The following is a 25,877-nucleotide window of genomic DNA, read 5'->3' on the forward strand; positions in this document are numbered from 1 at the left end:
CACCTGAAGTATTTCTATATTTCTATCCTTTAAGTCACTAATTCTTTCCTCCATAAAATCAGCTCTATTTTTTAAGGATTCTAGATTATTTTTTATTTCATTAATTGTGTTCTTCATATCCAGAATTTCTGCTTGTTTTTTTTTTTTTTTTTTACAGTTTCAATCTCTTTGGTGAAGTATTCCTTCTTCTCATTAATTTTATTCCAGAGCGCACTGCACTGTGTGTCTGAGTTTTCTTGTAACTCGAGTTTCTTTTTGAAAGCTGTTTTGAATTGTCTGTCATTAGATTGTAAATTTCTGTGACTTCAGAGTTGGTTTCTGGAGAATTGTCATTCTCCTTCTGCTCCGAATTGTTGCTGTAGTTTCTCATGGTGTTTGATGAACTAATCTTTTGCTGGAGCATTTGTGGTACTTTCAGGTCACAGATTCCTCCTGCTACCACTTGGGAAGCAGGAGCTAGGTTTCTGATCCCACGCCATCTGCTGGAAGTTTTGGGGTAGTATGAGTGCTTGTGCCAGCTGGGAAAGCATTCACTTGGGTGCATAGATCTGCCTGCCACCACCTCTTCTTATGGTCATGCCCACCACTGTGCTTAGTGGGTGGGGCTTCCTCATGGGGTCCAAGGCTGGGCCACTCCTTGGGACTGCAGCGGCACTGTGGGCTCTTTCACTGGATGGGAAAGTGATCACACAAGGGCTCAGGGCTGCCGCCACCTACTCCCACAGTCACACCGAGGTGCACTCCCACCTTCAGGGCCCCAGTGGTACTATGGGTGCTCGCACCAGCCAGGAAATCATTTGCCCAGGCACATAGATCCACTGCAGCCTCTTAGGGTCCCACTGGCTGCTGTTCTTCATGGGTGGGTCTTCCTCACAGGGCCCAACCCTGGGCCACTCCTTGACACTGCAGTGGCACTGTGGGCTCTTCTGCTAGGTGGGAAAGTGATCACATGGGGGCTCAGGGCTGCTGCTACCTGTTCCCACAGTTTAGCTGAAGTGCACTTCCATCCTTGGGGCCACAGCAGTACTATGGGTGCTCGTGCCAGCCAGGAGAGTGTTCATGCACATGTACGGGGCTGCTAGGTAGCAATTCTAGCTAATCTCCTCTGGGATCTTAATTAGTACTACAAGTTTATGCTACTTAAAATAGTATCACTCATGAGAAAAATGCCAAAATTATTATGCTAATAACTTGTGTTAAAGGCCTAATAAAGAAATACTTTAGGAACTGTGAGGTAACACACTAGTTGTAGGCATGAGGAATGTTTATATTGGCTCTTTTGGGTGTGTATACATTAAATGCAAAATCAGAAAGGAATCATGCAAAAATCCAGCTGCCCATGCAAGCACCCCAGAGTCTAATCCTCTCCTCTCAGTTCTGTTGTCAGGCCACAGTAGTGTGGAGACTTGTAGGCTGCTGTTCTTGTTGTAATGAATGGGAAGAGGCTGACAGTGGCATGGTCGAAACCTTCACTTCTTCTTCCCCTGTGAAAAAGTCAGTCATGGTCTAGTTACGGGTGACTAGATTTGTTAACAGTCCCTTTAAAAGTGATTGCAATATTTGGAATACTGATACATATATAAAATACATGCTTAACGGTTGGAATCTGATGTGAAACAAGACATGAAATTTGGAATATAAACTTATCAAGTACCCAGAAAGTAGTTACACTCTAAACACACCCTTAATTTTAATTCTATGTTAGGTATAAGAACAAATATAAAAGATTTAGGATTATAAATAAACAAAAAGAAAAAAAAAGAGACCAGGAAAGCCATTCTCTTCCAAGCCAACTGGACCCCTTATAAATCCTGATACTCCTAATAGTAAGCAGTATTTTATGAAAAAATTAAAACTACATTCACAGAAGTAAAAATGTGACTTTTAAAAGGGAAAATGACAAATCCATGTTTTAAAAGCAGAAATTATGTTTATAAAAGAGAAATAAAAGGACATAAATATTAATTTAGGATATTACCATGTAGCATCTGAAAGCTCAATACTTTTTAAGTAATTGAAAAATAGTGAAACGCTAACAATACAATGATCCAATTGACTGAAAGTGAGGTGACTACTTCCAGGTCAGAGAACTATACATAAAATGAGATCAGTTCTCTTAATTATAATTATTTGACTACAAGTGACCTGTTTCACACATGACTCAAGATTCAGTCAAGTCACTGTTAAAATAGCTAAATCAGAAACAAAGAGAATTTAAAGAAAAATGCCCTTTCATGAGTAAAATTTGAATAAAAACATGAAAAAAAATTGAATCCTAAATAGTTTCAAATATTTTTCTAAGTATATCTTGATACAACAATGTTTATTGTCTTAGACTTACTATTATTTGTTCTCCAAATAATTGTTAGTGTTATGAAATAAAAACATCTTGTCAGAGAGTTCTTTGAATCACAAATCTGCAAAGTTACATTTGGAAAGATAGCTTAACTGTCGATGTGAAGAAAAAGACTTTCAAACAGGTTATTTCATACTTTTCCTGTAAATTGGCAAAGATTCTATAAACCTCAAGTACATAGCAAGGAGGGTGTATAAAGGAAATTTTAGACTAGAGTTCTTGGTGAGAACATGGTACTGATGAGGACTAAGCAAGAGAATAATTTTCACCAAGTCAATAAACTTCATTCTATTTAGTAAGAATAGGCCACATCCCCGAGCTGGGCCAACTGTCTCACAAATAGGGGAGAATAAAGGGAATAAAAGGGACCTGCAAGTGTGTAAGAGCAAAAGCAAGTACTATGGGAAGAAAGCCAAGCTCAAGTACATGCTGGTGATCTTCATTCATGGAGGAGAGCACCAACGTTGTAGTGGAAAACCATTTCAGTTACTGAATTAGGGATCTGCATTCTTATCCTAACTACTACTAATTGAATGTGTGACCTTTAACCTTTCTGGAACACAGCTTTGCCATTCCTAGAATGACAGAGTTGGACAAGATAAGTCACTTTTTAGGACAAGAAAAGTCACTTTTAAAACAAAAACACAATGTTCCAATAATAAAAAAGATCTGAATGGACCTACTATGACTGCCCACTAATCAAAGTTTTCCCCCAAGAATATTTATTTCAAAACTCCTTCTAAACTTAGCAAATCACATGTGCAGCCAAGAAGATGCTACTAAAAAGGCTTAGCCTAATTAAGGAAATAAATTTTAAACACAAAAGTGTTTTCAATTAGGCAAAGGAAACAGAAGCTGCATTCCTGTCAAACCTCTGGCAAATGTCCTTCCCATGATAGGTTTCAGATATAGCAATTTTTAATAATTAACTAAAACATGTCAAAACTAAAAATTTAAATACAAATATATAATCAATGTTGACGTGGTATCTGTATGATATGTAGGTGACTGACACCTCTGAGTATCTGCTCCTAAAGGTCAGAACCCTGTCTTGCTCTACATGTCTAAATCTACATGACTCTTCCAGTGTTGAATACTGTCTAAGCGTATCTTAAAGTGGCAGGTCTACCTGAGACAGTAAGGACTCCCCATTATGAGGCACTTAATGAACAGCTGCCCTGTGTAAGATGCCATGATAATCACTGGAGGCTACAAAGTGAACCTATTTCAACAGTTCAACTCAAGAACAACTGTGTTACCACTAGGGGTGGGGAAGGCGGCTATCGCCTAGGTAGTAAATTTCTTCAATTGAGACACCGTTAAGATGTAAGTTTTCCAGAATTTCACTTTTTGTCATTTCTAACTGTCACTAAAATCTTAAGTCATCTGGTTACAATTATACTATTATTCTGTTTGGGGGTTTAGCCCATTCAGCTTTATGGGGTATCTGCCAAATATTGATAGGCCACAAGAGGATTCTGTGTAACTCTTGATAACAATTTTAAGTATTTTGGTACATTAAAACTAATATTTCTCTAGTCATCAGAGCCTTAAAAATAATCTAATAATAAGCTTAATCATGTCACCATTTAAATACCAAGCAAGTATACATAGGTGAGAACCGAAAATCTGAAATAACAAACTCTCCCCACCTCCCACAAAATACAACAATGATTCAGAACCTACAGTTGGTGACTTCATTATTAGAATTTCTGGGGGAAAATATATTTAATGCACTATAGTTGAATATATGTTAAAGAAAAAGAAAAGCCCACAAAGATAGGATCGTAATTTAATGCCACATTTTTTCATAAAGTATCTACTTTAGGTGAAGATTTCAAACGACTAACATGAGGACAACTAACCTTACAAGTCAGTGATTACTCATTATGCACTGTGGCATTTCCAGAATATCTACTGGCTTGAAATATTTGGGTTAAAACTGCTCTTTTTGTGTAATGGACAATATGATAACTATGAAATTGCAAGAACAGATAGTTTATCAAAGATGGTCAAGTATAAGCCAAAAGTACAGAATGAAGACAGCTAAGAACTAGAGTTCCGCAAAGACACCCTCCTTCCTATCAGATCAGTCCACACTGTTTTGCCTCGCTGTCAGATCTCCCCATCTTCTCATCCATTCTATCCAGACAATACATGCATCACGTCCTATCATAGAAGGCAGTTCTGTTGCTTCTTAATGTGACGACATACTAATCTCTGCCCCTATGCCTTTAGTCAGGAGTTTGCATCAACATAAAGGTCTTTCCCTCTCCCTCCTGCTAACTCAAATCCAAGATACTATACTATAGATCAATCCCTACTTCTTCAGTGAAGCCTGCCCAACAATTACAGGCTCCACTGATGTCTCTCAGATTCCAGTATTATATAGTTACCACTTTCATACACAATCTGATTTTATCTCTTCAACTACACTGTGAAGTACCTGAAAATAGTATCCATATTTTATACTTCTTTTGTATTACCCACAGGACCTAGTTCATTGTTGGACAAATAGGAACCCAAATAGTCATTGTAATTGGTTTAATTAATTAATTTATTTGTTTGTTTGTCTATTTGGTTATTTTTTGTGTGAGGAAGATCATCCCTGAGCTAACATCTGTTGCCAATCCTCCTCTCTTTGCTGAGGAAGATTGGCCCCGGGCTGACATCCATGCCCATCTTCCTCTACTTTATATGGGACATCACCACAGCATGGCTTGACAAGCAGTGAGTTGGTGCGCACCCGGGATCCAAACCCCAGGCCACCACAGCAGAGCATGCGCACTTAACTCCCACGCCACCGGGCCGGCCTGTAATATTTTATTTTTAAATATTTAGAACATTTAGGGGAACTTAACTTTAAGTTTTAATGTTATAAACAGTTGTGAGATACATTACTAGTAATTAAAATGCCACATTTCTAAATGATTAAAACAAAACAAAATTACACTCTAATATACTTTCTTGATTAGAACAAAAAAAGGAGTACCGGGAACTGAACACTTCATGTTTCCTAAGTGAATATCATGTAGAAGGAGAGGATTGAAAAATGTCACTCTGGATTACCTACTAGCTACCGTAATCAAATGAAGAAATATCATGAGTCCCACTGATGTGCAAACCACTACATTAGGTGCTATCGTGCTTATGAATATTAACTTCACTGTATCCACTGTTCACTTCATTGTACCAACAGCCACAAACCATACTCTCCTTACCCACCTACTTGTCTTGAAAATGAAATGTTGTTTGTCACAAAGGAAATGGGGCCAAAGAATTTTGATGAATCTCTGTAAATTCATCTATCGACCTTGCTAAAAACAGATGAACAAACTCCTTGCTGGTAATAGTACATCATTACAATAATGCTGTGCCACGCCATATCTTAAAGGCCATGACAAAGGATAAAAATACATTTTATGAATTATGTTACCGACTGAGGAACTACTTTATTCTACTCGAGAGAATCAGGATAGGAACAAACTCTCTTTTTTACCAATCATCTCTAAAGACCAAATTAAATGAAAAAACTATTAATAAGAATGATTCCTTTATTTATTAAGTCACTCGATCTAAAAAATGTTATATTGGGCCTTAAAACCAAAAAGTTCTGAAACCTTCAAGAGTAGCAGTTCAAAACCAGAAATATTCTGGCATCACTTACAGAAACTTAATATTTCCCACAGAAATAAAAACATAACAGACCAAGAGGGAAAATGTCTCTCCTTGCACAATTTCTTTTTCATGGAAAGTATACTTATGCACATATGATATGTCTGTGGAACATTAATAATGAGAGTTCTCAACTATTAAGTACTTTAGTAACATACAGCATAGTTTTCATATGTGTGCGTATGTGTGTGTATCAGTCAAAATAAGTAATTGCCAAGAGTAGTTAGAGAGGGGCTTTATCCCTCATGCTCACACTATTTTCCATCTTTAAAATATTTTTTTGAACCAGTTTACTTTTAGAATGCATAATCAGAATTTTTACCATGGTGTCGGACTTTATACTACTATAATTTCAGAGCCCATTTTTTTTCTTTTTGCATTTATATGCCATATGAAAGTTTGGTAACTATCCTATAAAGTGAAATGCTTCCAAGCACTAACTAGGTATAATACTCCACCATCCTCATAAAGCTCAATATTACAAGCATCCATCCAATTAAAATTTTTTTGATTATGGTAAGAATTTTAATTATTTTCCCCATAGAAATTTCCAAGACTAGTGATAAGTACTCTCTGTTATTCAGTTGTACCCTCCCTACCCACCCAACAACCTGAAGACAGGAGTTATTCACAAATTCTCAAAGGCTATACGTGAACCTACCTGCTATATGAATCCCTCCCAGACCTGTGTTGTGCTGTGGTGGGAGATTCAAGTCCAAGAAATTACTATTTGAGGCGGGGTTTGCTGTGTGGTTCAAGTGCATGATGCTATTGCGTGGAAAGGGCATCCAAGGATAGCAGGCTGCCTGGCCTGGAAAATTGAATGAATTATAAACCACTCGGTGCTGTTGAAACTGAGGGAACCTCTGTGGCAAGACTGAAAAGGTACTATTGAGAGAGTTGGCATTTGTGGGTGCAGCAGGATGCAGGAATCCAGAGCCTGGACCTTTGGCGGTTGTAGTGTGTGAAGAGGAGTTCTGAAGAGATGTGGGCGAAAGGGAAGGCTGGTCTTGGACTGATAGCTCCTTTTCAATCAGGTCTGCTAAGGCTTTTCGAGTGACATCAAAGGGATCAAAACCCAAGTCATCCTCTGGTTGTTTAGAAGAACCAAAGCCAAATGCTGCTTGCCAGTCTGTAGAGGATGATACTGGGATTGTTTCTGTTGGGAAGAAAACTCGTGATGAATTTAAAATATATAAGGTCATTTTCATACTTAATGAGTATCCATAATAGCTTAAGTTAAACATGTCACATGACAAGATAAAGTCGCATATATGCAAAATCTGTATGATTTGTTAGCACATTAAGATTATCAAATTACAAAAGGCCTTGTATACTTCTAGCAATGATTTCATTCTTAAGTTACTAACTTCAAAATCTGAATGATATAGACTGATTTTCATCGCTAATCAAAGAAAAGGACTTGATGCTCAAAACATACTCTCAACCATTCATAATCAAAACCCAGAATAAGTCACTTAAATGAAATAAAGTAATAGGAAATATGATGCAACAGAATTCAACTAGTAAAGTTTATTTTTTATTGTATTATCAAATATAAAGTATAAATAATTTTGAATATATGCTTTATATACTGCTAAGAAAAAATAATGTAATTTAATGAAAATATATCTATTTAATCTTTACAGTTTTTTAAAGTTTTCTGCTCCATAGGTGCTATTGTCAACGTTAATTTTATGCCAACCTTCACATTAAGAGAACTTACAATGAATAAAAATGAAAATGGCTCAAAAATGCCAAAATTGAAGTTTTCATATTAATTACCTCTTTGTCAGCTGGGGGAAAAAAATCTTAAATATAACTATACAAACACGAATCTGATTAAAAATGTAAGTCCTTAATACTTCCTAGAGGAATAAGTGTTTTATTATCAGGAAAATGACCTAACCCTTGATCTCTGGAGAAATCTGTCTGTTAACATAGTAAGTTCTAGGTCATACAACAGTTTAGGTAACCATCCAATTCCATGCAGTTGAAATGCTTACATTTTTATGAAAAAGCAGGTGGGAAAAAAAGGGTAAAAACATACGCACCGAGGGTCTCAGGTTAGGCTGAGCATAACTACCAACACGCGGCAGTACTGTTACATACCTGATGTGAAGAGGGTCTGTGGCTCTGGTGCTGTAGGCCAGTCACTGGATGTCTGTGGGGAGCTGGGGAAAGGAGGAAGCCCACTTGGGATAGGGTTGGGATGGTGAAAGTTGTCTGAGAATAACGACTGTGACTCAGTAGCTGCCCCTTCAAAAGGAGACCGTGCACTGTGATTGGATGAACTGATAGGGATGACTAGATTGGATTTGGATAAACCAGGTGGTGGTGAAGGTGTATCACTGTTAGATATCTGAACAAAACAGGAAAAGAAAAGAAAGATCAATACAAGTGGATACATTTTAATAGGCCACCATTAGAAAGGCTTGCAACTAAGGGTATCAGAACAGCAGTCTTCAAACTGGAGTACTTGAGGACTTTTTTATGAGCATGAATTTTCAGAAAATCCATCAGCTTACATATGTACTCTTTTCTAAAATTGATTCTCCTGAAAAGACTAAGCCAGTGTCCTCTCCTTTACAACCTATCCTCTCTCACTTTGCAAAGAAAACAATACTTCTTACTCTCTGGGATCTAACTATGGTATTTTGCCCAAGAGTGAAAACTTTCTGTGAGCCAAAAAAAAATGTATTAGAAATACTCAGAATGGTGATGAGAGAATGACTGCCTCTGACTACATTCTTTTGTAAAGTGGGTAATTCCCAGTACTTTAGTTTTGAACAAAATGGAAGAGAGATCTAATCAAATTATTTCAAAAACATCATTAAAAATCATTTTCATGGTAAATTTTTATATGATTCTAGGTATTTAATTTAGGAGTTCAAAGATTTGAGTGATCTTGTTACCAAACACAAACACAGGCTCATTTACCCACCACACAGGAGGGCCCATAACTGAAACATTAGGCTTGTGGCAAAGAAAGAGTTTTACTATCGAAAGGCAGCCAGATAAGGAGATGGGAGTTAGACTCAGATCCACCTCCTTGAAGGGAAGAAGGTAGGTGTTTTTATCTCAGGTTTTAGGTAGGAGAGGGAGAGCATGTGCTGGGGTTTTAGGTAGGCGAGGCGGAGCATGTGGCCTTGCTCATTGGTGCCTTCCCACCAGCCTGCATTTGGCCTTGAAGACTGAATTTCTTTTTCCTTGACTGTCTGGACTTTTCTGGTTAGTTTTTATCTTCCTTCAGTCTGAGTTCAGCCTTGTGAAGCTGAATCTTGACGCCTGGACCTTGATTTCCTGGGAAAGACAGCTCACTCATATACTAAGGAGGGACAGAAAGACTTGGTTAGTTTTGAACAACAGTTGATTATGTTGAATATGCACAGCTGCAGTTAGCAAAGCTTATCTTAAAGTTTTTGCTCCAGGGAAGATTTTTTTAACTCCTCAGTTCTCAGTTTCAATACTGATGTAATACTCCTTCTTGCATCTACTTATTTATATGAACAAGATGTCTCAGCACTTACATTTAGAAAAATGAAAATCATGACTAGAATTGCTGCTGAATCTTGTCTCCTTCTACCAACAGGTAATATTCATCTAGGGATACTTGAAAACTAATTCTAAAGTGGTCCTATCTATCTCATTAAGAGAAGAATTTCCAATGTAAGTTTAGTGTTTATGTTTAATAATTAATTTTTATCAAAATCTATACTTATATTTCAGGGGATGGCATTTGCTTTGACCAAATCAATACTACAAATAAAAACTCAGAAGAAAGAAATTTGGCATTCAAAGCCTTGTGCCAGCAAAAATATTTTTATTTTTTATTCAAAATTTATATTTCTATTTTCATTTGAGAGAAGTATATGCCTGTCAAGCATAACCCATATTGCTTTAAGATAAAATTCTGTACTGGCAGTGGAACTAGAAAAATGAGTTCAAGGAGTTAAAGGAATGATGTAAATTTCCTGAATGTTAAAGGAGAGCTTGTGTATTTTTTTTAGTGGATGATGGAGTAACAAAACTTTCTAATATTTACATTTCTTAGATACTTATTGAAAAGCAATGTAGTGTTTTTACTTAAAAGTACCAATATTGGCAATATGCTGAAAATTACATCCTTTGCAACTATTTTTAACTTATCATGAAAGACACTTTAATGTTAACCTAAAATATACAAGAGGATAAACATATTTTTCAAATTCTTTTATGGAATTTGTGAGCAAAAAGATTGGAAAAGGACTGTACTTTAGATCTCTAACCTTCTCACAAACACTGTAGGAAACTGGTCATTCTTTATGGAAGAGATTAGAACTACATTTTTTTTTGCCAATGTAAGAAGATGTACAGAAACTGAAGCAGTGCAAAGCTGGCAACTAGACAAGAGGATACAAAGCATGTTCTAAAAATCACGACCTCACTCAGTATCATTTAGATGCAACTTTGAAATTAACTATTTGGTTTATCATTTGGGGGAAAGGGGAAAACCTCTGGTGCAAGTACACTGAGAGACATGGAAAATTAAAGCTGACAGCAAGGGACAGGGGAGCACATGGCGGAGAAACAACGCTTAAAATCAAGAACCCAGAAGTCATGTTCATCTGGGACCACTTGGTAGAGGGTCAAAAAGACCAATAATACCAGCAAACTCTCAGGACACTGATGTACTAGCGCACAATATAATAATATATGGTCATCATCGTAATTCTGAGTCATCAAGAAAGGGTTAAATTATGCTCTATATATCCTGTGGAGGAAAAGAAGGCTAATTGTAATACAATTAACAAAGATGTTCATTAAAATTGTCTTTAAATTGTTTCAGTAAAGTATTTTTCACTATCTAGGGTATTCTGTTGCATAGAATACCTTGTTTTCAGGGGATGGCATATAAATGAAGTGATATAGTATCAAAATCTTACCTGCTGGGAATTATCGCCATTCCCTATACTGAGAGAATCTGAAGGCTTGTCAATGGGGCTGTAAAAAGAAAACAAATCGAATAAAATCAGAGTAAGGTCATTCTCCCACAATAAAAACAAACTCCCCCAAAATAAGAAAAATAGACATTTTATCATCTTAATATTTATTGAAGCACTCTGATGTAAGACCTTAGGTGAGACGATGAGGACACAAACAAGTGTAAGATGAAATCCCTAACGTTGAGGAACGTAGAATCTAGTTAGATTCTCTAAAACAATGGGTGATATAATAGCTGGAAAGAAAAAGGTACTGCTTCAAAGATACTACTCTAATTAATAGGTCAAAAGTGAATCCGCTATTTAGTTTTGTGCATGTGATAGACACATTCTTCATTAAAATTCTTGAAATAGGGGCCGGCCTGGTAGCGCAAGTGGTTAAGTGCACGCGCTCCGCTGTGGCCCGGGGTTCGCCCGGCGCTCACCGATGCACCGCTTGTCAGGCCATGCTGTGGGGGCGTCTCATATAAAGTGGAGAAAGATGGGCACGGATGTTAGCCCAGGGCCAGTCTTCCTCAGAAAAAAAAGAGGAGGATTGGCAGATGTTAGCACAGGGCTGATCTCCTCACACAAAAAAAAAATTCTTGAAATAATACTCACTCATTTTTCTAGATGTTGGACAGAAGGGCATAAAAGTTATTGAAATATTTTCTACAGGTTCTTAAGAGCAATAAATTTCTTTTAATACTTCAATATTCTAATCATAACCCTAGGGAAGGTAAATGCATGTGTGTACACACACACACACACACACACACACACAAGTCTAACAGAAACAAACTTTTGTGGAAACTATTGACTCAAATAAAAACATTAGATCTTGACTTCTGCATAGAGAAAATGCACTACCACAGTAAAGTAACACAGAATTGCTAACTGCAAGTCCATTTTAACTCATCTGACTTAAAACAAAATCTTTATAACCATTTCAACACTGACCTGGTGAACCATTTCTCTAACTAACTTTGTTTAAGCAACATGTAAACAAAAGTATTAATACCCAAATACTAAAAAAAAAAAAAAAAATTTAAGATTCCAAATTTCTCAAAATTATTTTATTGCCTGGAAATATATACAAAGTCACCTTACAAGCAGATGACTTACTGAAACCGCATTTAATTGCTCTAGAAAAATTGAACAAAATCTAGTATCTCATCTGAGTAACAAGTGTATCTTCTGCGGAAACATTGCCAGATGCTCTTGAATTTGACAAATAGGGGTGAAATTTACTTGAAGAGCGTCTTTACCTATTATTCACAAAATATCAATAAATCAACTCATGTTATTAAGTCAACTGACTAATACAAATAATTATAAGATATAGCTCTGAGCCCACTAAGTTTAGAGATATTCAGGAAATAAGACAAGTTCACAACAACAAATATCAGCCAATGCCAACTATTCAACGAATTGTTTAAGCAATGAATGCCATAGGTTTTTAGGAGAAACAGAAGTCACAACAAGTGGCGCAATTAATGGATGTTTCCTAGAGGAGTTCAAATTTCAGTAGGTCCTTAAAAAGATTTACACATTGGGAGAAGGAAAAAAGGGAAAGAAAAGCATTAAAGGAGGGTAGAGCAGGTATACCAAGAATCAAAACGTTGCAGATAGGGTTGGGGGAAAGTTAAGTAATTAGTTTAGTTAACATGTAGAATGATTTTAGCAACAAAGAGAGGTCAGGAGAGAAAGATAGACTAAGGCCAGACATCAGAGGCCAATGTAAATTTTTGAGCACAGAAATGACATAAACAAAGCAGTGTTTTAGAAAGTATAATTTGGTGGTAACATGAAGACGGACTGGAACATAATACAGATAATCTGACATAAACTTGCAATATTTTACAAAAATTTTCTTATTGTGGTAAAGTACGGTTAACATAAAATTTACCATCTTAACCATTTTTAAGTGCACAGCTGAGTCATATTAAATATGTTCACACTGTTGTGCAACCATCACGACTGTCCATCCACATGACTCTTTCATTCTGTAAAACTGAAACTCTATACCCACTAAACGATAACTCCCTATTTTCCCCTCCCCCTAGCATCCACCATTATATTTTCTGTCTTTATGATTTTGACTGCTCTAAGTATCTCGTATAAGTGGAATCGTAGAGTATTTGTCTTTTTGTGACTGGCTTATTTCACAAGCAATAATCTCCTCCAAGTTCATCCATGAAGTAACATATGGCAGAATTTCCTTCCTTTTAAAGGCTGAATAATATCTCTTTGTATGTATATGCCACACTTTGCTTGCCCATTCATCCATGAACGCTTTAACTATTGTGAATAATGCTGGTATAAAACCTAACCATACGAATATCTCTTTGAAATCCTGCTTTCAATTCTTTTAGGTGTATACCCAGAAGTGGAATTGCTGGATCATATGGTAATTCTATTTTTAATTTTTTGAGGAACCGCCAAACTGTTTTCCACAGCAGCTAAACCATTTTATGTTCCCACCAACAGTGCTCAAGAGTTCCAACTTCTCCAGATCCTTGCCAACACTTATTGCTCGTTGGATAGCAGCCATCCTAATGGGTGTGAATGGTGTCTCATTCCAGTTTTGATTTGCATTTCCCTAATAATTAGTGATGCTGAGCATCTTTTCATGTGCTTATTGACCATTCATATATCTTCTCTGGGGAAATATTTATTCAAGTTCTTTGCCCATTTTTGAATCGTGTTGTTTGATTTTTCTGATGTTGAGTTTTAGGAGTTCTCTATATATTCTAGATATTAATCTCTTATCAGATGTATGATTTGCAAATATTTTCTCCCATTCTGTGTGTTGCCTTTTTACTCTGTGGGTAGTGTCTTTTGATGTACAAAATTTTAAAATTTTCATGAAGTCCACTTTGTCTATTTTTTCTTTTATCTGTGACTTTGGTGTCATATTCAAAAAATCATTGCCAAATCCAATGTCATGAACTTTTGTCTTATGTTTTCTTTTAAAAAAGATTTTATTGTTTTAGGCCTTATATTTAGGTCAATGATCCCTTTTGAATTAATTTTTGATATGGCATTAGCTAAGGATCCAACTTCATTCCTGTTTTGTTTTTTTGGGTTTTTTTTTTTCTTTTTGGTGAGGAAGAATGGCCCTGGGCTAACATCTGTGCCAATCTTCCTCTATTTTGTATATGGGTTGCCACCACAGCATGGCTTAATGAGTGGTGTAGGTCCATGCTCAAGATCAGATCCCGCAGACTCAGGCCACTGAAGTGGGGCACACCAAACTTAAGCACTATGCCACCGGGCCAGCCCCACAACTGCATTCTTTTGCAGGTGGATATCCAGTTTTCCCAGTACTATTTGTTGAAAAGACTGTCCTTTGTCCATTGAATGGTCATGGCACTCTGGTCAAAAATCATTTGACCCTATATGTGATCGTTTATTTCTGGGCTCTCTATTCTATTCCATTGGTCTTTATGTCTGTCTATATGCCAATACCACACTGTTTTGATTATTGTAGCTTTGCAGTAAATTTTGAAATCAGAAAGTGTGGGTCCTCCAGTTTTTTTGTTCTTTTTCAAGATTGTTTTGGCTATTTGGGGTGCCTCAAGATTACATGTGAATTTTAGGATGGGTTTTTTTATCTGCAAAAAAAAATCATTGGGATTTTGATAAGGATTGCTTTGACTCTGTAGATAACTTTGGGTAGAATTGACATTTTAATAATATTAAGTCTTCCAATCCTTGAATACGGGATGTGTTTCCTTTTATTTCCACCTTTAATTTCTTTCCACAATGTTTTGTAGTTTTCATTGTACAAGTTTTTCACTTCCTTTTCAGTTAATTCCTAAATATTTTATTCTTTTTCATGCTATTGTGAATGAAATTGTTTCTGTAACTTCCTTTTCAGATTCTTCTTATATAGAAATGCAACAGGTATTTGTGTTGACTTTGTATCCTGCTATACTGCTGAATTCATTTGTTAGTTCTAACAGGATTTTTGTGTATGTGTAATCTTTAGGATTGTCTATATATAAGATCTTATCACCTGCAAACAGAGATAATTTTACTTCTTTTCCAATTTGGATGCTTTTTCTTTTTCTTAGCTAATTGTTATGGCTAGCACCTCCAGTACTATGTTGAAGAGAAGAGGTGAAAACAGGCCTCCTTGCCTTGTTCCTCATCTTAGAGAAAAAGCTTTCAGTCTTCCACCACTGAGTATGATGTTTACTGTGAGTTTGTCATATATGGCTTTTATTATTTTGAGGTAGTTTCTTTCCATTCCTAGGTTGTTTTTATCATGAGAGGGCATTGAATTTTCTCAAATGCTTTTTCTGCATTGGTTTAGATGATCATGTGGTATATCATACATTCTGTTGATGTGACGTATTACACAGATTGATTTTCATATGTTAGACCATTTTTGCATCCCAGAAATAAATCCCACTTGGTCACAGTATAGAATCCTTTTAATATGCTGCTGAATTGTTGGCTAGTATTTGGTTAAGGATTTTGCATCACTGTTCATAAGAGATATTGGTCTGTAGTTTTCTTTTCTCAGAGTCTTTTGTCTGGGTTTGGTATCAGGGTAATGCTGGCCTCACAAAATGAGTTAGGAAGCATTCCCTCCTCTTCAATTTTTTGAGAAAAGATTGAGAAAGACTGGTATAAGTTCTTCTTTAAATGTGTGTTAAAATTCACCAGTCAAGCCATTGGGTCCATGGCTTTTCTTTGCTGGGAGATTTTTTTATTACCGATTCAATCTCCTTACTATTTACACATCTCTTTTTTTTTTTTAAAGATTTTATTTATTCATTTTTTTCCCCCCAAAGCCCCAGTAGATAGTTGTATGTCATAGGTTCACATCCTTCTAGTTGCTGTACATGGGACTCGGCCTCGGGTTGGACGGAGAAGTGGTGCCTTGGGCCGCGCCCAGGATCCGAACCCGGGCCGCCAGCATCAGAGCGCGCGCACTTAACCGCTAAGCCACGGAGCCGGCCCTACACATCTCTTCAGATGTTCTATTTCTTTGTGATACAGTCTTGGTAGATTTTTTCCATTGGGATTTTGTCCCATCTCATCTAGGTTATCCAATTTGTTGACCTACAACTGTTTACGGTACTCTCTGGTAATCCTTTTTATTTCTGGGTAGTTTTTATTTCTGGTTTTAGTAATTTGAGGCTTTTCTCTATTTTTTGTAGTCTGTCTAGCTAAAAGTTTGTCAACTTTGTTGATCTTTTTGAAAAACCAACTTTTAGTTTCATCAGTTTTCTCTGCTCTTTTTCTATTTTCTATTTCATTTCTCTCTGCTCTAATCTTTATTATTTCCTCCCTTCTGCAAGCTTTGCATTTAGTTTGTTTTTCTTTTTCTAATTCTCAAGTTCTAAAGTTAGATTATTGACTTGGGATCATCCTTATTTTACAATGTAAGGATTTACAGCTATCTATTTCCCCCTTAGCATCACTTTTGCTGTTTTGCATAAGTTTTTTTTTGTATTCATGTTTTAAGAGTTTATAACATTGTGAAATTTTGCATTGTACATTTTTATTTGTCCATCACCATATATATGTCTCCCTTCACACCTTGTGCCCACCCCCATAGCCCTTGGTAACCACAATACAGTTTTCTCTGTCCATGTGTTGGTTTATATTCCACATATGAGTGAGATCATACAGTGTTTGTCTTTCTCTTGCTGGCTTATTTCACTTAACATAATGCCCTCCAGGCCCATCCATGTTGTTGCAAATGGGATGATCTTGTCTTTTTTTATGGCTGAGTAGTATTCCATTGTATATATACCACATCTTCTTGATCCAATCATCAGTTGTGGGACACTTAGTTTGCTTCCACTTCTTGGCTATAGTGAATAATGCTGCAGTGAACATAGGGGTGCATAAGCCTCTTTGGATTGTTGATTTCAGGTTCGTTGAATAGATTCCCAGTAGTGGGATAGCTGGATCATAGGGTATTTCTATTTTTAATTCTTTGAGGAATCTCCATACCGTTTTCCATAGAGGCTGCACCAGTTTGCATTCCCACCAGCTGTGTATGAGGGTTCCTGTTTCTCCACATCCTCTCCGAAATTTGTTGTTTTTTGTCTTGGTGATTATAGCCATTCTAACGGGCATGAGATATATCTTAGTGTTGTTTTGATTTGCATTTCCCTGGTGATTAGTGATGTTGAACATCTTTTCATGTGCCTATTGGCCATCTGTGTATCTTCTTTGGAGAAGTGTCTGTTCATTTCCTCTGCCCATTTTTTGATCAGGTTGTGTTTTTTTTGTTGTTGTTCAGTTGTATGAGTTCTTTATATATTATGGAGATTAACCCCTTGTCAGATATATGTTTGCAAATATTTTCTCCCAGCTGGTGAGTTGTCTGTTCATCTTGATTCTGATTTTGTTTGTCTTGTAGAAGCTCTTTGATCTGATAAAGTCCCACTTGCTTATTTTTTCTTTAGTTTCCCTAGTCTGGGTAGGCATGTCATCTGAAAAGATTCCTTTATGACCAATGTCAAATAGTGTGTTGTCTATATTTTCTTCTATGAGTTTTATAGTTTCAGGTCTCATCTTCAGGTCTTTGATCCATTTTGAGTTCATTTTTTTGAATGGCGATAGCAGATGGTCCACTTTCATTCTTCTGCATGTGGCTGTCCAGTTTTCCCAACACCATTTATTGAAGAGACTTTCCTTTCTCCATTGTATGTTCTTAGCTCCTTTGTTGAAAATTAGCTGTCCATATATGTGTGGTTTTATTTCTGGGCTTTCAATTCTGTTCCATTGATCTGTGTGTCTGTTTTTGTACCAGTACCATGCTGTTTTGATTACTATTGTTTTGTAGTATGTTTTGAAGTCAGGGATTGTGATGCCTCCAGCTTTGTTCTTTTTTCTTAGGATTGCTTTAGCTATTCGGGGTCTTTTGTGGCCCCATATGAATTTTAGTATTCTTTTTTCTATTTCCATGAAGAATGTCATTGGGATTCTGATTGGGATTGCATTGAATCTGTAGATTGCTTTACGTAATATAGACATTTTAACTATGTTTATTCTTCCAATCCATGTGCATGGGATGTCTTTCCATTTCTTTATGTCATCATCGATTTCTTTCAATAATGTTTTGTAGTTTTCATCGTATAGATCTTTCACCTCCTTGGTAAGATTTATTCCTAGATATTTTATTCTTTTTGATGCAATTGTAAATGGTATTATCTTTTTGAGCTCTCTTTCTGTTAGTTCGTTATTAGCATACAGAAAGGCAACTGATTTTTGTAGATCGATTTTGTTCCCTGCAACTTTGTTGTAGTTATTCATTATTTCTAATAGTTTTCCAATGGATTAATTGGGGTTTTCTATATATAAAATCATGTCATCTGCAAATAGTGAGAGTTTCACTGCTTTGTTTCCTGTTTGGATTCCATTTATTCCTTTTTCTTGCCTAATTGCTCTGGCAAAAACCTCCAGTACTATGTTGAATAGGAGTGGTGAGGTGGGCAGCCCTGCCTCATTCCTGTTCTCAGAGGAATGCCTTTCAATCTTTCCCCACTGTGTATGATGTTGGCTGTGGGTTTGTCGTAAATAGCCTTTATTATGTTGAGGTATTTTCCCTTTATACTCATTTTGCTGAGAGTTTTTATCATAAGTGGATGTTGTATCTTGTCAAATGCCTTTTCTGGGTCTATTGAGATGACCATGTGGTTTTTATTCTTTGTTTTGTTGATGTGGTGTATCACGTTGATTGATTTGCAGGTGTTGAACCATCCCTGTGTCCCTGGTATAAATCCTACTTGATCATGGTGTATGATCTTTTTAATGTATTGCTGTGTTCAGTTTGCCAATATTTTGTTGAGGATTTTTGCATCTATGTTCATCAGCGATATTGGCCTGTAATTTTCCTTCTTTGTATTGTCTTTGTCTGGCTTTGGTGTCAGGGTGATGTTGACCTTGTAGAATGATTTAGGAAGTGTTCCATCTTCCTCTATTTTTTGGAATAGTTTGAGAAGGATTGGAATTAGATCTTCTTTGAATGTTTGGTAAAATTCATCAGAGAAGCCATCTGGTCCTGGACTTTTATTTTTTGGGAGACTTTTGATTACTATTTCAATCTCTTTACTTGTGATTGGTCTATTCAGATTCTCCATTTCTTCTTGGTTCAGTGTTGGGAGGTTGTATGAGTCTCAGAATTTATCCATTTCTTCTAGATTGTCCAATTTGTTGGCATATAATTTCTCATAGTGTTCTCTTATAATCCTTTGTATTTCCATGGTATCCATTGTAATTTCTCCTCTTCATTTCTAATTTTATTTACTTGAGGCTTTTCTCTTTTTTTATTAGTAAGTCTGGCTAAGGGTTTGTAAATTTTCTTTATCTTCTCAAAGAACCAACTCTTTGTTTCATTAATCCTTTCTACTGTGTTTTTGGTTTCCATTTCATTTATTTCTGGTCCGATTTTTATTATTTCTCTCCTTCTGCTGACTTTGGGCTTTGTTTGTTCTTCTTTTTCTAGTTCTGTTAGGTGTAATTTAAGGTTGCTTATTTGGGCTTTTTCTTGTTTGTTAAGGTGGGCTTGTATCGGTATGAGTTTCCCTCTCAGGACCGCTTTTGCTGCATCCCATATGATTTGGTATGGCATATTTTCATTTTTGTTTGTTTCCAGATAGTTTTTGATTTCTCCTTTAATTTCATCAATGATCCATTGGTTGTTCAGTAGCATGTTGTTCAATCTCCACATTTTTGTCACTTTCCCAGTTTTTTTTTCACGGTTGATTTCCAGTTTCATAGCATTGTGGTCTGAAAAGATGCTTGTTATGATTTTAATCTTCTTAAATTTATTGAGGCTTGCTTTGTTTCCCAACATATGGTCTATCCTTGAGAATGTTCCATGTGCGCTTGAGAAGAATGTGTATTCAGCTGTATTTGGATGGATTGCTCTGTATATGTCTACTAGGTCCATCTCGTCCAGTTTTTCATTTAAGTCCACTATTTCTTTATCGACTTTTTGTATGGATGATCTATCCATTGATGTAAGTGGGGTGATTTTCGCATAAGTTTTGGTATGTTGTGTTTTCGTTTTCATTTTTCTCTAAGTATTTTCTAATTTACCTTGTGATTTCTTCTTTGATCCATTTGTTGTTTAAAAGTGTTGTTTAACTTCCAAAATTTTCTGATTTTTTCAGATTTCCTTTTGTTAACTATTTCTTCATTAACATCCTGTTGTGGTGAGAGAAGATATTTCATCGCATTATGGTCCAAAAATATATTGGTATATCTATCATTTTAAATCTATTGACACTAAATTTGTGGCTTAACATATGCTCTAAACTGGAAAATGTCCCGTGTGCACTTGATAAGAATGTGTATTCCATTGTTGTTTTGTAGAATGTTCTGTATATGTCTGTTAGATCTAGTTGGTTTCTGTTGTTGTTTAAATCCTCTACTTCCTTGCTTATATTCTGTCTGGTTGTTCTATCCATTATTGTGATTGGGTTATTAAAATCTCAACCATTATTGTAGAACTTTTCTCCCTTCAGTTTTGTCAGCTTTTGCTTCATATATTTTGATGGTCTGTCATTAAGTGTGTAAATGTTTATAACAGTTATATATTCTTGCTGTATTGAACCTTTTATTAATACATAATGTCCTTCTTTGTCTCTTGTAATCTTTTTGATTTAAAGTCTATTTTGTCTGATATTGGTATAGCCACCTCTGCTCTCTTTTGATTACTATTTGCGTGGAATTTTTTTTCTATCCTTTCACTTTCAACCTGTTTGTGTCTTTGGGTCTAAAGTGAATCTCTTGTAGACAGCATATAGTTGGATCATGTGTTTTTATCCATTCTCTGTCTTTTGATTGGAGAGTTGAATTAATTGACATTTCAAGTCATTATTGATAAGGAGGGAGATACTTATGTCATTGTGCTGTTTGTTTTCTATATGCCTTTTAGCTTTTTTGTCCCTCATTCCTGCATTATTGTCGTCTTTTGTGTTTAGTTGATTTTTTGTAGTCAAATGTTTAAATTCCTTTCTCATTTCCTTTTGTGTATCTCCTAGAGCTATATTCTTTGTTGTCATTATGAGAATTACGTGTAACATCATAAAGTTATGACACACTAATTTAAGTTTACACCAACTTCAATAACACACAAAAACTCTGCTCTTTTACAGCTCTGTTGCCACCCCTTTCAGTTACTGACATCACAAAATTACATCTTCAAACATTGTATGCCCCAAAACATAAACTAATAATTCTTTTAAATACAGCTTCTTAAATTATGTAGAAAACAAGATTTGGAATTACCAATCAAAGTCACAGTAGTATCAGCTTTTACACTAATATGTTTTTTTCCTTAATATTATTAATCTCAAATCACATAGAAAACAAAAAGTATAGCTACAAACCACTGTTACAATAATACTAACTTTTATAATTGCCCATTGATTTGCCTTTATTGAGATCTTTATTTCTCTCTACAGCTTCAAGATATTGTTTCGTGTCCATTCATTCCACCTTACAGGACTCCCTTGAGCTTTTCTTACAGAGCAGGTCTAGAGGTCACAAACTCCCTTAGCTTTTGTTTATCTGGGAATGTCTTAATTTTTCCCTCACTCTTTTTTTTTTTTATTGTGGTAACATTGGTTTATAACACTATATTAATTTCAGGTGTACATCATTATACTTCAATTTCTGCAGAGATTACATCATGTTCACCACCCAAAGACTAATTACAATCCATCACCACACACATGTGCCTAATCATCCCTTTCGCCCTCCTCCCTCCCCCCTTCCCCTCTGGTAACCACCAATCCAATCTCTATGTGTTTGTTTGTTGTTGTTGTTATCTTCTACTTATGAGCGAGATCATACAGTATTTGACCTTCTCTGTCTGACTTATTTCCCTTAGCATAATACCCTCAATGTCCATTCATGTTGTCACGAATGGCTGGATTTCATCATTTTTTATGGCTGAGTAGTATGCCATTGTGTTTATATACCACATCTTCTTTATATATTCATCCCTTGATGGGCACCTAGGTTGCTTCCAAGTCTTGGTTATCGTGAATAATCCTGCAATGAACACAGGGGTGCATGTATCTTTACTCATGCGTGTTTTCATGTTCTTTAGATAAACATCCTGCAGTGGAATAGCTGGATCATATGGTAGTTCTGTTCTTAATTTTCTAAGGAATCTCCATACTGTTTTCCATAGTGGCAGCACCAGTTTGCACTCCCACCAGCAGTGCATGAGAGTTCCCTTCTCTCCACATCCTCTCCAACACTTGTTGTTTCCTGTCTTGTTAATTATAGCCATTCTGACGGGAGTGAGGTGATCTCATTGTAGTTGTGATTTCCATTTCCCTGATAGTTAATAATGTTGAAAATCTTTTCATGGGCCTGTTGGCCATCTGTATATCTTCTTTGGAGAAATACCTGTTCAGGTCTTTTGCCCATTTTTTAATTGGGTTATTAGTTTTTTTGTTGTTGAGATATATGAGTTCTTTATATATTTTGGAGATTAACTCCTTATCAGATATATGGTTAGCAAATATCTTCTCCCAATTGTTAGGTTGTCTTTTCGTTTTGTTGGTGGTTTCCTTTGCTGTGCAGAAGATTTTTAGTTTGATATAGTCCCATTTGTTTATTTTTTCTATTGTTTCTCTTGCCCAGTCAGACATGGTACTTGAAAATATGCTGCTAAGACCGACATCAAAGAGCATACTGCCTATGTTTTCTTCTAGACGTTTCTTGGTTTCAGGTCTTACATTCAAATCTTTAATCCATTTTGAGTTAATTTTTGTGTATGATGTAAGGTAATGGTCTACTTTCATTTTTTTTTGCATGTGGCTGTCCACTTTTCCCAATACCATTTGTTGAAGAGACTTTCCTTTCTCCATTGTACGCTCTTGGTTCCCTTGTCAAAAATTAGCTGTCCACAGATGTGTGGGTTTATTTCTGGGCTCTCAATTCTGTTCCATCGGTCTGTGTGTCTGTTTTTGTGCCAATACCATGCTGTTTTGGTTACCACAGCTTTGTAGTGTATTTTGAAATCAGGGAGTGTGATACCTCCAGCTCAGTTCTTTTTTCTCAGGATTCCTTTGGCTATTTGGGGTCTTTTGCTGTTCTATGTAAATTTTATGATTCTTTGTTCTATTTCTGTGACAAATGTCATTGTAACTTTGATAGGGATTGCATTGAATCTATAGATGGCTTTAGGAAGTATGGCCATTTTAACTATGTTAATTCTTCCAATCCAAGTGCATGGAATATCTTTCAATTTCTTTGTGTCTTCTTCAATTTTTTTCAACAATGTTTTATAGTTCTCAGTGTACAGATATTTCACATCTTTGGTTAAGTTTATTCCTAGGTATTTTATTCTTTTTCTTGCAATTGTAAATGGCATTGAATTCTTCGTTTCTCTTTCTGCTACTTTGTTGTTAGTCTATAGAACCGCAACATTTTTGTTGTGTGTTGTTGTGATTTTTGTATGTTGATTTTGTATCCTGAAACTTTACCATATTCATTTGTTATTTCTAAAAGTTTTGTGGTGGATTCTTGAGTGTTTTCTATATATAAAATCATGTCAGCTGCAAATAGTGACAGTTTCACTTCTCCTTTCCAATTTGGATTCCTTTTATTTCTTTTTCTTGCCTGATTGCTCTGGCTAGGACTTCCAATACTATGTTGAATAAGAGTGGTGAAAGTGGGCACCACTTGTCTGGTTTCTTGTCTGGTGCCCGTTCTTGGAGGGGTAGCTTTCAGTTTTTCACCATTGAGAATGATATTAGCTGTGGGTTTGTCATAAATGACCTTCATTATGTTGAGGTACTTTCCTTCTATACCCATTTTATTCAGAATTTTCATCATAAATGGATGCTGTATCTTGTCAAATGTTTTCTCTGCATCTATAGAGATGATCACGTGATTTTTATTCTTCATTTTGTTAATGCAGTGTATCTTGTTGATTGATTTGCAGATGTTGGACCATCCCTGCATCCCTGGAATAAATCTCACTTCATCATGATGAATGACCTTTTAGTGTATTGTTGTATTTGCTAGTATTTTGTTGAGGATTTTTACATCAATGTTCATTAGTGATATTGGCCTGTAATTTTCTTTTTTTTGTGTTGTCCTTGTCTCATTTTGGTATCAGGGAAATGTTGGCTTCATAGAATGAGGTAGGAAGCATGCCCTCCTCTTCAATTTTTTGGAAGAGTTTTCAAAGTATAGGTATTAAGTCTTCTTTGAATGTTTGGCAGAATTCACCAGGGAAGCCATCTGGTCCTGGACTTTAATTTTTTAGGAGGTTTTTGATTACTGTTTCGATCTCCTCACTGGTGATTGGTCTATTCACATTCTCTATTTCCTCTCGATTCAGTTTTGGAAGGTTGTATATTCTAAAAATTTATCCATTTCTTCTAGATTATCAAATTTGTAGGCATATAATTTTTCGTAGTACTCTCTTATAATCTTTTGTATTTCTGAGGTGTCCATTGTAATTTCTCCTCTTTCATTTCTGATTTATTTATTTAATCCTTCTCTCTTTTTTTCTTAGTGAGTCTAGCTAAAGGTATGTCAATTTTGTTTATCTTTTCAAAGAACCAGCTCTTGGTTTCATTGATTTTTTTCTTTTTTTTAGTTTCTATTTCATTTATTTCTGCTCTGACTTTTATTATTTCCCTCCTTCTACTATTTTTGGGCTTTGCTTGTTCTTCTTTTTCCAGTTCCTTTAGGTGCACTGTTAGATTGCTTATTTGAGATGTTTCTTGTTTGTTGAGGTAGGCCTGTATTGCTATAAACATCCCTCTTAGAATCACTTTTGCTGTATCCCATATGTTCTGGCATGTCATATTTTCATTTGTCTCCAGCTATTTTTTTATTTCTTCTTTGATTTCTTCATTGACCCAATAGTTGTTCAGTAGCCTTTTGTTTAATCTCCACATATTTGTGGCTTTTCTGATTCTCTTCTTATAGTTGATTTCTACTTTCTTACCATTGTGGTCAGAAAAGATGCTTGGTATTATTTCAATCTTCTTAAATTTATGGAGACTTGTTTTGTGGCCTAATATGTGATCAATCCTGGAGAATGTTCCATGTGCATTTGAAAAGAATGTGTATTCTTCGGTTTTTGGATGGAATGTTCTGCATATATCTACTAGGTCCATCTGTTCTAGTGTGTCGTTTAAGGCCAATGTTTCCTTATTGATCTTCTGTTTGGATGATCTATCCACTGGTGTAATTGGAGTGTTAAACTCCCCTACTATCTTTGTGTTACTATTTCTCCTTTTATGTCTGTTAATAATTGCTTTATATATTTAGGTGCTCCTATGTTGGGTGCATAGATATTTACAAGTGTTATAGCCTCTTGCTGAATTGTTCTGTTGATCATTATGTAGTTTCCTTCTTTGTCTCTTGTTACAGTCTTTCTTTTAACATCTATTTTGTCTCATATATGTATTGCTACCCCAGCTTTCTTTTCATTGCCATTTGCATGGAGTATCTTTTTCCATCCCTTCACTTTCAGTCTGTGAGTGTCTTTAGGTCCAAAGTGTGTCTCTTGTATGCAGCATATATATGGGTCTTGTTTCTTTATCTGATCAGCCACCCTATACCTTTTGATTGGAGCATTTAGACTATTGACATTTAAAGTAGCTATTGATAAGTATGTACTTAATGCCATTTTTTTTCTGGGTGTTTTAGTAGTTCTTCTCTGTTCCTTTCTTCTTCTCTTGCTCTCTTCCCCTGTGGTTTGATGGTTTTCTTTAGTGTTATGTTTGGATTCCTTTCTCTTAGTTTTTTCTGTATTTATTATAGGTTTCTGGTTTGTGACTACCATGAAGTTCATATATAATAACCTACGCATATAGCAATCTATATTAAGTTGATGATCTCTTTAGTTTGACCTTTTTCTAAAAGCTCTA

General features: G+C 35.8%; 1 protein-coding gene across 1 annotated transcript; it reads right to left on the reverse strand.

The window, feature by feature from the left end:
• Positions 1-1,278: 1,278 nt before the first annotated feature.
• On the reverse strand, positions 1,279-12,967 carry LOC131400106 (CCR4-NOT transcription complex subunit 4-like). The gene is made up of 5 exons (XM_058534841.1): positions 12,954-12,967; positions 10,957-11,014; positions 8,144-8,393; positions 6,693-7,190; positions 1,279-1,484 (listed from the first exon to the last, which is right to left on the reverse strand). The coding sequence occupies exons 1-5, from the start codon at positions 12,965-12,967 to the stop codon at positions 1,384-1,386; spliced, it is 921 nt and encodes a 306-aa protein (XP_058390824.1). The 3' UTR covers positions 1,279-1,383.
• Between the last annotated feature and the right edge of the window lie 12,910 nt (positions 12,968-25,877).

Source organism: Diceros bicornis, chromosome 3 (genome assembly GCF_020826845.1).
Source record: "Diceros bicornis minor isolate mBicDic1 chromosome 3, mDicBic1.mat.cur, whole genome shotgun sequence".
Classification (NCBI taxonomy): Eukaryota; Metazoa; Chordata; class Mammalia; order Perissodactyla; family Rhinocerotidae; genus Diceros; species Diceros bicornis.